This window comes from Macrobrachium rosenbergii, chromosome 46, assembly GCF_040412425.1.
Source record: "Macrobrachium rosenbergii isolate ZJJX-2024 chromosome 46, ASM4041242v1, whole genome shotgun sequence".
Classification (NCBI taxonomy): Eukaryota; Metazoa; Arthropoda; class Malacostraca; order Decapoda; family Palaemonidae; genus Macrobrachium; species Macrobrachium rosenbergii.
In genome coordinates this window covers 32251789-32268499 of record NC_089786.1, presented here as the reverse complement: position 1 = coordinate 32268499, position 16711 = coordinate 32251789, and the positions used below count along the sequence as shown (strand labels likewise).

The 16711-nt window shown below is 34.8% G+C and overlaps 1 protein-coding gene across 1 annotated transcript; it reads left to right on the top strand.

Annotated features, from left to right (window-relative positions):
- The first annotated feature begins 14716 nt into the window (after positions 1–14716).
- LOC136830066 (KRAB-A domain-containing protein 2-like) lies at positions 14717–15741 on the top strand. Its single transcript, XM_067089268.1, has 3 exons — positions 14717–15098; positions 15269–15364; positions 15494–15741. Exons 1-3 carry the CDS (start codon positions 14787–14789, stop codon positions 15689–15691), a joined length of 606 nt encoding a protein of 201 aa, XP_066945369.1. The 5' UTR covers positions 14717–14786; the 3' UTR covers positions 15692–15741.
- Positions 15742–16711: the final 970 nt, after the last annotated feature.

The following is a 16711-nucleotide window of genomic DNA, read 5'->3' as shown; positions in this document are numbered from 1 at the left end:
TATATATATCTATATATATATAATATATATATATATATATACATATATATATATATAGGGATATATTAAAATGTATATATATTATATATATTTATATATTTATTTAATATATATATATATATATATATATATATATATATATATATATATATATATATATATATATATAGAGTATATCTCTAAGTACTGATGCCTTTTATCTTTCTCTTATGGCTTTTACAAAAAATATAGACACACACACATTATATATATATATATATATATATATATATATATAAATGAAAACAAGAAGGCCCATAAAACACTATTTAAACTTGTTGAAACCATATATTTCGGGCACTTGTTTCTGTGCCCTGTTCACTGGTAGAATATGGACAGGTGGAAAGTTACAATGGTATATATACAAAAACATGAAGGTGTGGCCTTAGGCCTCCGATGTTAAGGAGGTGGCGTTTCTTAAGAAGGAGGAGATTGACCAAATTCCCTAGTGGTTTTGGCCTCATTAGCTCCGTTTGGCGATGGATCTGGCGGTCGCGTTTCTTGGGTCATCTTCTTCAAAAAGGTGCGAGGATTAAGGTGTCAATGGCGTCCGATTTCCAATGTCCTCCTGACAGGTTCATATTGTTGGTTTGATTGATGATAGCAGATTCCAGCATCTTTCTTTTGTACGGACAGCTACTCTTGAAAACCAACTCCGCCCCTCCAGTTAATGACATGCCCTGTATTTCTAATATGTAGGAAAATTCCCAAACTCTCCGAAGCGTAACGTACTGATCTTTTGTGCTCTGTTATTCTTTGCGAGAGCGATCTACCTGTCTCGCCTAACATAAATGTCGTGACAATTACTACACGGTATCTTGTAAACTCCGGCTTCTTCCCTTTGTTTATTTAAGTATACGTTAACGAGCGAACTCCCGATGGATTTGGGATAATGGAAAATGAAAGGATTATCAGAACTGAGTTGCTCGGTGGCCTTTTGGATGTTTTTATCGTATGGAAGCTTTATTTTTGTTGTTGAAATCTATTTGTCTGTTGTGAGTGGGACCTCTAAGAGTATATTTTTTTGCTTTATTAATAGCCCTCTCGATAATGTGTGGTGGATAGAGCAGTTGCGTTGAGGTGTTGGCGGATCGTGTTAAATTCTTGATCCAGGTACTCATTTGAACATATCCTAAGTCCTCTGAGGAATAGGTTGCACCCTACCATGATTTTTACGGAGACGTCGTGGTAGCTTAAGAAATGAATGTAGGAGACAGCGAAGGTGGGTTTCTATATACTGTAAATGCATACCTGTTCTGTTTTCTTATGATCAGTACATCTAGGAACGGCAGTTTTCCGTCCTTTTCCCATTCTATTTTAAATTTTATGGTCGGAACTAGCGAATTTAGCCTATTAAAAAATTCCTTAAAATTCCCCCAGCTATTGTCCCAGAAAGTAAAGATATCATCTACGTATCTAAGCCACATCATGTTATGGGGTTTGATAGACGACAAAAGTTCTGTTTCGAAATATTCCATGTACAAGTTTGCTAGAAGGGGTGATAGGGGACTTCCATGCTACAATAAATTTTTGTTTGTAAAAAAACCATTGAAAGAAAACACGTTGTTAGTTACACAGAGGTTGATAAGTTTTAAAGTTTTATCTATGCCAAGAGGAAAATGGTCTTCATATGGTTGTAACTTCCTCTCTGAAAAACAACACGTCGGCAATCAGGACTTTAGTAAATAATGAATCGACGTCTAGACTGAGCAGTTTGATGTTGTTTGAGGGATGTTTAAACTATTAAATTTTTGTATGAAATCTTCTGCATGTTTGACGTGGGAGGATGAAAGGTTCCTAGAAAGGGTGATAACAAGTCTGCGAGCCATTTTGATAATTTGTACATGAAAGAGCCCCTGCTAGATATTATGGGGCGTAAAGGAATCCCATCTTTATGTGTTTTCGGGAGGCCGTAAAAATAGGGGAGAGAGGGGTTGATTACAGAATGTCTCTAGTAATTCTATGTCTTTTTATTGCCCCTATGGTTCTAACTGATTTGTTAAACTGAGCAGCAATATTTGTTGTGGGATCTTTCGTTAATTTGTCGTAGGTCTCCGCATCGTTTAGAAGTTCTTGAACTTTATTGATGTATGTCTCCTTGTCTAACAGAACTATTTTCCCGTCTTTGTCAGATTTTGTGATGATGATATCCCCCTTTTTCTTAAGCTAACTAATGCATTTTGGAATCTTTTCAGGAACAATTTTTGTTGTTATTTTGCTCCAAGACATTTAGCAAAATGCCTTTGAGACATCCTCTTTCTTGTCATAGTTGTTTTTGCAAAATGTTTATCAAAAGCAACTAAAAATTAAGATTACTCTCAGGACCAGGTTTTAGAAACGAATGAAACTCCAAGATTTAAAACGGTCTGTTCTTCTGCAGTGAGGGGATGGTTAGAGAGATTCAGCACATTATTGGGAAGGCCAGATTATTCCATAAAATTCTAATCAGTCTTTTTTAATTTTGTTTTAAATTTCTGAAGTGGGACTCACTGTTCTCAATAGCACCTGATAGCACAAAATATCAAGAAAGATATCTGTACATACCATCATCCCTGCACATGAGGCGAAGTGACGTGGCTAGCTCACTTATTTTTTCTTCTAATCACATAGATGTCTTGGTGTGTGGCTTGTATTCTGTCTTGGAGGAATGTGCGGATGGAGTCGGAAATGGGTCTGACGCCGATGTCAAAAAAAAAAATCGTACATTTTGGGAGAAACTTGTTCCTGTAGGCATTCTTGTAGAAAATTTCTCTGATTCTTCCTCTTGTGTAATCCATGTACTAGCCGTTCGTACCGTCTGAAGATGTGCTTGATAGCTGGGTTGAAGCCGAAAAACTGGCGTAAACTGTGATGTTCCATAATGGGCAAAAATGAATGTCTTTTCCTGTAATACTACCGTGTAATATAGAAAATAAGAAGGCCCATAAAACACTATTTAAACGTTGAAACCATATATTTCGGGCGCTTGTTTTAAGTGCCCTGTTCACTGGTAGAATATGGACAGGTGGAAAGTTACAATGGTATATATACAAAAAACATGAAGGTGTGGCCTTAGGCCTCCGATGTTAAGGAGGTGGCGTTTCTTAAGAAGGAGGAGATTGACCAAATTCCTAGTGGTTTTTGGCCTCATTAGCTCCCGTTTGGCGATGGATCTGGCGGTCGCGTTTCTTGGGTCATCTTCTTCAAAAAATGCGAGGATTAAGGTGTCAATGGCGTCCGATTTCCAATGTCCTCCTGACAGGTTCATATTGTTGGTTTGATTGATGATAGCAGATTCCAGCATCTTTCTTTTGTACGGACAGCTACTCTTGAAAACCAACTCCGCCCCACTCCAGTTAATGACATGCCCTGTATTTCTAATATGTAGGAAAATTCCCGAACTCTCGAAGCGTAACGTACTGATCTTTTGTGCTCTGTTATTCTTTGCGAGAGCGATCTACCTGTCTCGCCTACATAAATGTCATGACAATTACTACACGGTATCTTGTAAACTCCGGCTTCTTCCCTTTTGTTATTTAAGTATACGTTAACGAGCGAACTCCCGATGGATTTGGGATAATGGAAAATGAAAGGATTATCAGAACTGAGTTGCTCGGTGGCCTTTTGGATGTTTTTATCGTATGGAAGCTTTATTTTGTTGTTGAAATCTATTTGTCTGTTGTGATGGGACCTCTGTAGTATATTTTCGAGAGGGCTATTAATAAAGCAAATAAAATATACTACAGAGGTCCAGTCACAACAGACAAATAGATTTCAACAACAAAATAAAGCTTCCATACGATAAAAAACATCCAAAAGGCCACCGAGCAACTAGTTCTGATAATCCTTTCATTTTAATTATCCCAAATCATCGGAGTTCGCTTTAACGGTACTTAAATAACAAAAGGAAGAAGCCGGAGTTTTACAAGATACGTGTAGTAAACATTTTCGAGAATAACAGAGCACAAAAGATCAGCATTACGCTTTGTTCTGTTTTCTAAGTAGAAATACAGGGCATGTCATTAACTTTAAGGAGTTGGTTTTCCCATTCTGTTTTATCAATCAAACAACAATATGAACCCAGATGGAAATCTGGGAAATATTGACACCTTAATCCTCGCACCCTCTTTCAAGAAGATGACCCAAGAAACCGATTCATCGCCAAACGGGAGCTAATGAGGCCAAAACCACTGGTTTGGTCAATCTCTCCTTCTTAAGAAACGACCTCCTTAACATCGGAGGCCCAAGGCCACACCACATGTTTTTGTATATATAATTGTAACTTTCACCTGTCCAAATTCTAAGATTTTAAACATTATTGGCACAGAAACAAGTGCCTCAAATATGGTTTTGGAACGTTAAATAGTCAAATTATGGGCCTTCTTATTTTCATAACACTTAGTATTGCAGAAAAGACATTCATTTTTAGCCCAAATTTTCATCACAGGACCGCCAGTTTTTTACTTTTAACCCAGCTTTCAAGTATCTTCAGACGGTTGGTACATGGATTATTCAGAGAAATTTTCTAGTTTTATGCCTGTATAATTTTTTGTATGTGGTTTCACGCGTTGGACATCGGCATTTATAGACCCATTTGCCGGATATTTAATGCACATTCCTTTTATAATTTTTTTTTTTTTCTATGTGATTAGAAGAAAAGTTTAAATCAAGCTAGCCATGTAATTTCTCATGCAGGGATGAGTTGTACAGATATCTTTAAATTTTGTGCTTTCAACTATTGAGAACAGTGATAATCAGCTCTTAATTTATGTTAACAAATTATAAAGACTGATTAGAAAAGCGTATGGAATAATCTTGGCCTTCCCAATAATGTGCTGAATCTCTAACCATCCTCACTGCAGAAGAACAGACCGTTTTAAATCTTGGAGTTTCATCGCTCTAAAACCTGGTCCTGAGCGTAATCTTAATTTCTAGTTGCTTTTGATAAACATTTTGCAAAAACAACTATGACAAGAAAGAGGCATTTTTCGGCATTTTGCTAAATGTCTTGAGCAAAATAACAACAAAAATTCGCTCCTACAGTTCGTAGATTCCAAAATGCATTAGTTAGCTTAAGAAAAATGGGGATATCATCATCACAAAATCTGACAAAGACGGGAAAATAGTTCTGTTAGACAAGAGACATACATCAATAAAGTTCAAGAACTTGTTCCAACGATGCGAGACCTACGACAAATTAACGAAAGATCCCACAACAAATATTGCTGCTCAGTTTAACAAATCAGTTAGAAAACCATAGGGGCAATAAAAAGACATAGAATTACTAGAGACATTCAAGGTAATCAACCCCTCTCTCCCTATTTTTACGGCCTCCCTGAAAACACAAAAGATGGGATTCCTTTACGCCCCATAATATCTAGCAGGGCTCTTTCATGTACAAATTATCAAAATGGCTCGCAGACTTGTTATCACCCTTTCTAGGAACCTTCTCATCCTCCCACGTCAAACATGCAGAAGATTTCATACAAAAATTTAATAGTTTAAACATCCCCTCAAACAACATCAAACTGCTCAGTCTAGACGTCGATTCATTATTTACTAAAGTCCATGATTATAAACGTGTTTTTTTTTTAGAGATAGTTACTAACTATATGAAGACCATTTTCTTTTGGCATAGAGAAAACTTTAAAACTTATCAACCTCTGTGTAACTAACAACGTGTTTTCTTTCAATGGTAATTTTTACAAACAAAAATTTGGCTGTAGCATGGGAAGTCCCCTATCACCCCTTCTAGCAAACTTGTACATGGAATATTTCGAAACAGAACTTTTGTCGTTTTTTATCAAAAGTGATTATAACATGATCTTTCTAGATACGTAGATGATATCTTTACTTTCTGGGACAATAGCTGGGGGACTTTAAGGAATTTTTTAATAGGCTAAATTCGCTAGTTCCGACCATAAAATTTAAAACAGAATGGGAAAAGGACGGAAAAACTGCCGTTCCTAGATGTACTGATCATAAGAAAACAGAACAGGTATGCATTTACAGTATATAGAAAACCCACCTTCGCTGTCTCTACATTCATTTCTTAAGCTACCACGACGTCTCCGTAAAAATCATGGTAGGGTGCAACCTATTCCTCAGAGGACTTAGGATATGTTCAAATGAGTACCTGGATCAAGAATTTAACACGATCCGCCAACACCTAACGCAACTGCTCTATCCACCACACATTATCGAGAGGGCTATTAATAAAGCAAATAAAAATATACACAGAGGTCCCACTCACAACAGACAAATAGATTTCAACAACAAAATAAAGCTTCCATACGATAAAAACATCCAAAAGGCCACCGAGCAACTCAGTTCTGATAATCCTTTCATTTTCCATTATCCCAAATCCATCGGGAGTTCGCTCGTTAACGTATACTTAAATAACAAAAGGGAAGAAGCCGGAGTTTACAAGATACCGTGTAGTAATTGTCATGACATTTATGTAGGCGAGACAGGTAGATCGCTCTCGCAAAGAATAACAGAGCACAAAAGATCAGTACGTTACGCTTCGGAGAGTTCGGGAATTTTCCTACATATTAGAAATACAGGGCATGTCATTAACTGGAGTGGGGCGGAGTTGGTTTTCAAGAGTAGCTGTCCGTACAAAAAGAAAGATGCTGGAATCTGCTATCATCAATCAAACCAACAATATGAACCTGTCAGGAGGACATTGGAAATCGGACGCCATTGCCTTCACCTTAATCCTCGCACCCTTTTTGAAGAAGATGACCCAAGAAACGCGACCGCCAGATCCATCGCCAAACGGGAGCTAATGAGGCCAAAAACCACTAGGAATTTGGTCAATCTCCTCCTTCTTAAGAAACGCCACCTCCTTAACATCGGAGGCCTAAATCTCCAGGCCACACCTTCATGTTTTTGTATATATACCATTGTAACTTTCCACCTGTCCATATTCTACCAGTGAACAGGGTTCCAAGAAACAAGTGCCCGAAATATATGGTTTCAACGTTTAAATAGTGTTTTATGGGCCTTCTTGTTTTCATATATATATATATATATATATTCTCTTATATATATATATATATATATATATATATATATATATATATATATATATATATATATATATATATGTGTGTGTCTATATTTTTGTAAAAGCCATAAGAGAAAGATAAAAGGCATCAGTACTTAGAGTTTTCTGATATATATATATATATATATATATATATATATATATATATATATATATATATATATATATATATAAATATATATATATATATATATTTTACTATATATATATATATATTTATATGTATATATATATATATATATATATATATATATATATATATATATTATATATATATATATATATATATATATATATATATATATATATATATATATATATATATATATATATATATATATATATATATATATATATATATAATGAAGTCTTCTAAAGGGCAGGAATACGATGCGATACGCATTTTGTTTCAATCCTACGTTTCGTGACAACATCGCCACATCTTCAGGATTTTCTACAAAATAAAATATAAAATCTTCGTATTTGATGGTACTTTTACCATCAAATACGAAGATTTTAAAATTATTGGCCAAACAAAGGAACTCAATGAACTGCTGATTTTGGAAACGTTAAATATCAAATTACGAGTTCCGACTCTAAACAACCATTCCTCCGCTGTCCCGTTGTTTTTTTGCCTAAATTTTCTGTCAGTCTTTGTACCGCTTGACGTTGTTTACTTTTAGTGTGTTTTTGTCTTTGATGCTGAAAGGTTGGTTGTGTGTAGCTGTCTTCAGCTGTAGTTTTATGAGTGTATAATTTTTGCTTTTTATTGTATGTGTTGGCGTTCTTTTTATTTATATATAATTTTGCCGAGATATTTAAATGTTCGTTTCGTTTTTATATATTTTTTTTTTTATAGTCTAAGTTTTAATCAAGTGTGCATGTAATTTAAGCCTGTGAGTTGTAATTTTACCATTAAAATTGTTTTAGCTTTTTTCAACTACTGGATTTTATAATCAGCTCTTATTTTATGTTAACATATTATATTTTATTTTGTAGAAAATCCCTGAAGATGTGGCGATGTTGTCACGAAACGTAGGATTAAAACAAAATGCGTATCACATCGTATTCCTGCCCTTTATCTGCTTCATCGTATGAATGAGCGCCTTGCGCGTCTGATCTGTGTTCTGTATATATATATATATATATATATATATATATATATATATATATATATATATATATATATATATATATATATATATATATATATATATATATATATATATATACTTGTCTTTTCCAAGTCTCTGGGCTCTTATTTTCCTCTGTCATTATTAACTAAAGTTAACCTGAAAACCTCAGCTGACTTTTTTTTTGTCCACCTAGTGATCTCCTCAGAATCCTTCCCGGTTAGATTTTTCTTCTTTGTTGTCTTTTGTATCCTTGATTATATATTTCCTTCGAGCGTTCCTCTAGCCAATCACACTATCTGTACCTAAAGGAAGAGAAGGAATTTTCTTTTCCGAAAGTTGGCAGCCTTTTAAAATGGAAGGTGAAGCACAGAAAAATATAAGATAGAAGATGAACAAATGGTAAGTTTAAAACATCGACCAAATAAAGGCGAACATATATCACTCTTCATTACGGGGAACTTCAGAATATTTTAAAACTTCTTTGGTTTTAGTGGTTCTTGCTTTGGGGTGGAGGATATTAAGTGCATAGGTGGTAACGAGATTTCAGATTATGGACAAAAAGCAATTTATTTTTTATCAGCTCCTTGTTTTGGAGTTTCAAGACCTATCTTGTAATAGGAAGTACCATAAAGGATGTTTCCTTAAACTTCAGAACTGTAATGTTTTTCCAAGCCAAATGTTTATACAAATTCTTCGCTCTCATTTGTTCTTAAATGGGATCTATATTTCGGGGTAAATCCTTTTATTTTCCATCGAGAGAGAGAGAGAGAGAGAGAGAGAGAGAGAGAGAGAGAGAGAGAGAGAGAGAGAGAGAGAGAGAGAGAGAGAGAGAGAAATATATATGAAGTAATGTCTCCCGAATTTAATAGCAGAGTGCTGTGCAAATTCCGTTGCTTATGTCCCTTCGCTTGTTTAGTGTCACTTGTCTTTTGTGTTATGCTATATTTCTCTCTCTTCTTTATCCCTTGTGTTACTTTTATTTCATATTACGGCTCCTTCATTCACAGAATCTTTCACAGTAGGTAATGATGTTTTAGCTTCTTACATAATATATGCATATTAGGGATGACCAATAATAGTAAAAAACAATAACAACAATAATTGGCAGTAAACAACATCAAAAGTAAGTTAATTTGTAACCATGTGATAAGCATAAAACGAATATTAAAATATGATAAAATGAAACTGAAAATTAACTTACCGAAAGCAACTTATTATAGAATATGAGATGAAGAAAGGTGCGTGAATAAATTTTGAAAAGGCTGTATACACGGACGAAGAGGCTGAAAATTATAAACAGGCAGTCATTCACAAATTGTAAGAAGAAACTATAGTCTTGCCTCTTTTTAATTCTATGGATAAGAGGAGTATGTAATATACTTGGGTGGTGTTCAGATGCTCATAAAGTGAAGAAGAAATAAGACATAAAACCACCATTTAAAATATTAACGGTACTAACTATAAGAGGATGACTGTTATTACGAATAGTATGAACAAAACGTTCTAATCAGGTAATACTTCTGCCAAAAACCGCTCAGTACAGAATGCATGAATTTAGCGAAGAATACGTGAACCTATGAGAAAATGGCAGTACCAAGGTGCAATATAAAAAGATATACCATAAATAAAAAATGGTCAGGGGCACCATGGTTCTAATAGCTAAAAGGCATCACTTATAGCATACGTGGTTTCAGTAGAGACACAGTAAAATTTTCATTATTTTTGGTAAATAAAAACATCTAGACAGCTAGGTAAGTTAACTTTACCACCGTTACGGTTTCTCGTTACAATATTCACTTTCACTCGTCGAATGGTACGTATGCTAGAGACAGATTTTTCTAATGTGATATCACAGGACTAATTGGACACCGCTGATTTTTTTCTCAACAAGGTAAAACATTATTTTTAGGTGAATTAACCTTTGGTGTAAACCCCAAAAAAGTTCATTCACCGTACTAGTTCTATGTAGGTGTCCGTGTGGAGGGCCGTAAAGTCAACAGTAGTTCTATGATGTCTGGGCTCAGTTGCGCCATATTTTTTCGCTCTAGTAGCTGAGTCGTCAGTCGCCCAGCAGTAAAATCAAGGAGGGATTATTACTTTCATTCTTCCGAAAGAGGATAACGGAAGCGCGAAATGGAATCACGATATTTGGAAGAGAAGAAGGATGAAGGAGTAATAGAAATGTAAAACTAACTTTTCCATCTTCAATTGTTTATAATTTAGAAATAACTTCCTTTTTTATATATATTCAAAGCTAGATTCTCCATGTTGTCTCGAGAAAGTGTTCAGGTCTGACGAAGCTCAATCTGGAAAGACACGACTGTCATTTTTTTAAAAGAAAACATATTGTTGTTCTGTACAAGCACTATTCTGGAGACCAAAAAAGCTGATAGAAAGTTTCTTTTTAGCTGTTAATCCAAATCTCTCGACTGCATTATCATAATTATTTAGACTATTTAGAACTAGCCTAAAAGCTGTTTGTAAAATAAATTGTTAAAGACAGTGGAAAAACTTTCTATATATATATATATATATATATATATATATATATATATGTATTAATGTATATTTGTATGCATATATGTGTGTGCGCAGTATATTTGCTTGCTATATGGGAAGGAAATTATTCTCTAAGATTTATCGTGATTGTTTGGAGAACGTGACTACATCGTTAGAAGGATCTTAATGTAATGATGATAAGGGAGATGATTAATACTTTTATGACCTTTAGCACAAAGGAAACATTAATGCTTGGGACGCCCATCGGGAGTACCATCAACAGGAAGCTGAAAAGGGGAGAATAACTTCATTTCTCACCTCTTCTCTTTTTCAAGCTTACTCTCTCTCTCTCTCTCTCTCTCTCTCTCTCTCTCTCTCTCTCCCATACATATGAAAGCACGAGGTACTGAAACAGAGGCATAAGGTAAAAAGTTTTCTTGCAATCGCAAAAACAGTGTTTATGAGGCTCAGTATCTCAACTTATGAAGAAGCTGACGACTTAAAACTCATTGCAAATATACAGCTTATATATTATGAGTCTTACTTCAGGTTTTTATTTTTTTTTACAATATACTTTCCTAGTTAATCTGAGTTTGTCTATTTAGCAATCCGCTTTATTTTCTCACTCCTTTCTTATGCATTCCTTGCGTGTTATCGATGAATACCTTCGTCCTCGAAAAGTTCCAAAGATTATCATCGGCACTCCACAAAACGCAGCTTTTCTCTTCGGTAGAATGATATTTCCAGTATGAACACGGACGTGATTTTTGCAGCTAAGGTCATCTGCCACACGACGAACGAAAACCCGGCAAGTTCTGACCTGACCGCTCAAGTGAAGAGGGACGACTGATTCAGGCATTACGAAGGAAATACGTAAATAAAAAGTAAAAAATGCACCGAAGTTTCTTCGCCACAATCGAGTTTTCCGTACAGCCGCTACAGCGTATAATCAAGGCCACCTAATATAGGTCTATCTTTTGGAGGTCTCGGTATAATACTGTATGAGCCGCGCCCCATGAAACTTTAACCACGGTCCGGTGGTGGCCTATTTTATATAGTTGCTAGAAGCAAGATTATGGCTAACTTTAACCATATATAAAATAAAAACAACTAAGACTAGAGGGCTGCAATTTGGTATGTTTCATGACTGGAGGGTGGATGATCAACATACCAATTTGCAGCCCTTTATCCTCAGTAGTTTTTAAGATCTGAGGACGGACAGAAAAAGTGCGGACAAAAAAAAGTGCGGACGGAGAGACAAAGCCGGCACAATAGTTTTCTTTTCAGAAAACTAAAAGGAATTAACTCATATAATTATAAAGTTTAACTGAACAGAACGAAGAATACACCAAGCTGACCAAACTGGAATTTGCTTAGTTTCCGGATCAATTTTCAGTGTCTAACAACATGTAGTGCCTAGAGGCATTTTTATTTTTGCCCTCTTGAACTGATTGATCTGTATTTTGGTTCACTTCACCCTTTTCACGAAAGGAAAGTCGTTGCATACCATTCAGTTCTTTTAATCTCGGGAACTGATTGGTTTCCGATGTTAATCAATCCTTAAATTTTGCCAAGAGAATGAAACTTTTAGTTTTCGTTTTCAAAAAGATTTATCAACGATCCATTTCACCAGTTAGCACTCGATGATATATCATTTCAGTTTACCATTCATTCTTCTGTTACAGATATAAGGTTATTTATTTATTTCTAATTGTATTATTCTGTTAAAAATTCTTTACTATTGGCCTTTATTTATCATACCATTTAAATTTCAAATATGATTCTGTGCAGCACCACGTTTTGATATTACGAAATATATCGTAATTAAATAAACAGTAAAACTTAAGGCTTCTTTGATGATTTTACTGAATCTACTGAGATTGTCAAAATCCTGGGAAAACATTTAGTGCCCTTGATAAAAATGGTGCGATTGTATTTCCTGTCAGTTTTCCTCTGGTGTAAAACAAAAAATTCGACCAAGGAATTTTTTGTTTTCTGTAAAACAAAACTATTGTGCCAGCTTTGTCTGTCGTTCCACTCTCAAATCTTAAAAACTACTGAGGCTAGAGGGCTGCAAATTGGTATGTGGATCATTCACCCTCTAATCATCAAACATGACAAATTGCAGCCCTTTAGTCTCAGTAGTTTTTGTTTTATTTAAGGTTAAAGTTAGCCATAATCGTGCATCTGGCAACGATATAGGACAGGCCACCACCAGGCCGTGGTTAAAGATTCATGGACCGCGGCTCATACAGCATTATACCGATACCACCTAAATATAGATCTATTTTCGGTGTCCTTGTATATACGCTGTACAGAAAAATTGACTGCGCCGAAGAAACTTCGGAGCATATTTTACTTGTTCAAATTTATCCGTAATTGGGAAGTCAAATAAGATAGGACAGCATGCGGGGTTTTCAGCTTTTATTAACTGTTTACTCAGGGATGCAAAGTGATTTAATGCATTAAAACAGAAAGTAATAATACGTAGATAAAGAAAAGATAATAAATGAAAGAATAAATAGAAATTAATAAAAAAAAAAATGATGATTATCAAGAAGCCATTCCTTACGTAAAGTTACTCGCAAGTCACCTCAGAATTTTAATGACCTTACTTTGATTAGGTAATCAATATTTCTAATAATTATCCCAATTATGACATTTCTTCTTTAGCTTCTCCTGTCTTCACTTAACTTATAACTACCCTTTTCCTTAATTTACTTTTGTTTCCTCACATATTACGTTCATTACTACAAATTTTAGTTATACACTTTTCACTAATCCTTATGGCACTAATACACTCAGCACCATGATATATATATATATATATATATATATATATATATATATATATATATATATATATATATATATATATATATATATATATATATATATATATATATATATATATATATACATACATATGTTGCAGTTAATATGTATAATCAGTTAATATGTATATTCCCTGAAAAAAACAGTTAATACATATATTACCTGTTTCACTCAGGGAATATACATAATACCTAAAAATTTCAGTTATTATACATGTTAACTGAAATTTGGAGTCTTTTTATACATATTCCTAAACTGAAAATTGAAGGGTGAAGTGAAAATATGACAATAATATATGAAAAATAAAGTACGATACTAAAAGTGACATTTGTAAAATACGATAACTCTTGAGTGCTAATTACTAATTACTCACTCTCAATAGGCCTATTAACAATATGACTATTGACTACTGCCCTTTTGTCACGCCTTCTTTGTTTATTTCTCTGTGTTTATTTCTCTTTGTTTCAGTGTGACTTGTGACCTTGGTAGTGAAAACTTCTAAGTCTGATTGTAAAATGGATTCTGAAGCCAGAAGGGAGCAACATTTTGTGGAAGAACTAAAAAAGTGGCATAGCAAAAACAAAAGAGTGCTAATTACACGTGATGAATACTTTGAAACAGTAAATGAGTTAATTACCAGCCAAGAGACGAAAGTCAAAAGCCCGCGCCAATACTATCCAATAAAAAAATATGAGCTGTTGAACTGTGGTGACACTCAAAAACTGATAAGAAAACGCAAAGATGAAAAATCTGAACCAGTATACTTTGTATTCATTGAGGAGACATTTAGTATTCTGAAAACGGCACACATTTTGACAGGACATGGTGGCCGAGACAAAATTATAAAAAATCTGTCAGAAAAGTATGCAAACATCACACAAGAGTCCATTAATCTGTTCAAGGCTGGATGCATTGAGTGTCAGAAGAAAAAGAGACGACCTACCACTAAAGGGACAGTTGTACGACCAATCCTTACCAAAGAATTCGGAAACGAGGCCAAGTTGATCTCATTGATATGCAATCAATGAAGGGGCGATTTCCATGGATTATGGTGTACCAAGACCATTTGACAAAATTCATTGTTCTTCGACGCCTTACATCAAAGCGTGCAGCAGAGGTAGCCTATCAACTTTTGGACATTTTTTCTGTTGTTCGGTGCTCCTCAAATTTTGCAAAGTGACAATGGGTCAGAATTTACTGCTCAAGTCATCGAAGAATTGAAAGTGATGTGGCCCTCACTTATTATGGTCCATGGAAAGCCCAGGCACCCTCAAAGCCAGGGGTCAGTAGAAAGAGCGAATGCTGACATCAAGGACATGCTGACAGCCTGGCTTGCTGACAATGAAACCACTGACTGGACTGTTGGTTTGAAATTTGTCCAGTTTCATAAAAATTCAAGTTTCCACAGTGGGATTAAGAGAACACCGTTTGCAGCATTATTTGGATCGGATGCCAAAATTGGACTGACAACATCTTCTTTGCCTGATGAAATTATTTCTCGTCTTGAAAAGGAAGAAGATCTTCTGAATTTATTTGAGGTAAATATGTGATAATTTTCAAAGTTCTAGATATATATCAATAAATAAATAAATAAACAAATAAATAAATAAATAAATAAATAAATTATATAAAATTAAAATAATGAAAAATACAAGAAAATAAAAAATAAATAAAAATTTCATTTGATTTCATTTCATTCATGTTTCAGGAGCAAGCGGTTATGGCGCCAGGTATTTCTGAGCGGGAAGAAATCCTTGCTGTAGAAACAGCAGCTGAAAAGGAAGATCTTCTGAATTTATTTGAGGTAAGTATGCAATTATTTTGCTCCCCCCCCCACCACTTCTCAGTCTGTGTTGTGCCTGTCTCTCTCTCCTCTGTCTATGTCTATTTTCTTAGATATCTTTCATTTTATTTGATTACATTCATGTTTCAGGAGCAAGCGGTTATGGCGCCAGGTTTGGATACTTCCGGATCATCATTACTGATGCCTGCTGAAGTCACTGCAAGCCCTGGTACACCAGCTGCTGAGTACACCAACCCTGTAGAAACAGCAGCTTTGGATATATACTGCTACTTCTCTGCCGGATGGACCAGAGGAAGCAGGGCCTCTGTTGCTTGTCGTCCAAGATGAAACTTCCGGATCAGCATCACTGACACCTGCTGAAGTCCCTGCAAGCCCTGATACACAGCCATTTCTCCACTGTCACTGCGTCGTAATCAGGTCTTTAAGGAAAGAAAAAGAGCGAGGAAGCCCAGGAACTACAAGCCCAGAAAATGGTGAAAAGGAATCGACGAGTCCTGACAGAAGCAAATGTTGGTGACAATGTCACTGTTCCAATCCCTAATGTTGATCGAGGAAGAAGTGATCCTAAAAATTTGATTGGAGTCATTGCTGAAAGAGATCCACAAGAGCTGTACAAAATTGCAACCAAAAGTGGTGTGCTAGACGGAAAATTTAGTAGAAATCAATTTGACATTTGCGGGCACGCTCTGTACTCCATTGAAGATATGGATATGCAAAAAGACACTCCCACTGAGAAAAGCAGTCCAGGAGGTTTCTACTTGCGGAGGTCAAGGTTTTTGTGAGATGTAATTGTAACGGAACAAGAAGATGTCAGACAAAAAGATGTAAATGCTTTAAATCTCAGCTGAAATGTAACTCAAGATGTCATTCTAAACTGCCATGTAACAACAAAGCGTAACAAAAGTCACTTTTAGTATTGTCTTGGATTTTTACATATCATGTTTTACGAACAAAATGTGTTGGAAATAAAAGAATATCAAGAGTTATCGTATTTTATTTTTTCATATTATATTCCCATATTTTCACTTCACCCTTTAAATTTTCAGTTTAGGAATAAGAATAAAAAAAACCCTCCAAATTTCAGGTAATATGTATAATAACTGAAATTTTTGGGTATTATATGTATATTCCTGAGGTGAAACAGGTAATATATGTATTAACTGTTTTTTTCAGGGAATATACATATTAACTGATTATACATATTAACTGTAACATATGTTTATATATATATATATATATATATATATATATATATATATATATATATATATATATATATATATATATATATATATATATAATGTTACAGTTAATATGTATAATCAGTTAACATATATATTTCCTGAA

Coding starts and splice junctions, on each gene's coding strand:
- LOC136830066 (XM_067089268.1), top strand. CDS start 14,787: ATGTGGCCCTCACTTATTATGGTCCATGGAAAGCCCAGGCACCCTCAA. Junction 15,099..15,268: donor ATCTTCTGAATTTATTTGAG/GTAAATATGTGA, acceptor TTCATGTTTCAG/GAGCAAGCGGTTATGGCGCC. Junction 15,365..15,493: donor ATCTTCTGAATTTATTTGAG/GTAAGTATGCAA, acceptor TTCATGTTTCAG/GAGCAAGCGGTTATGGCGCC.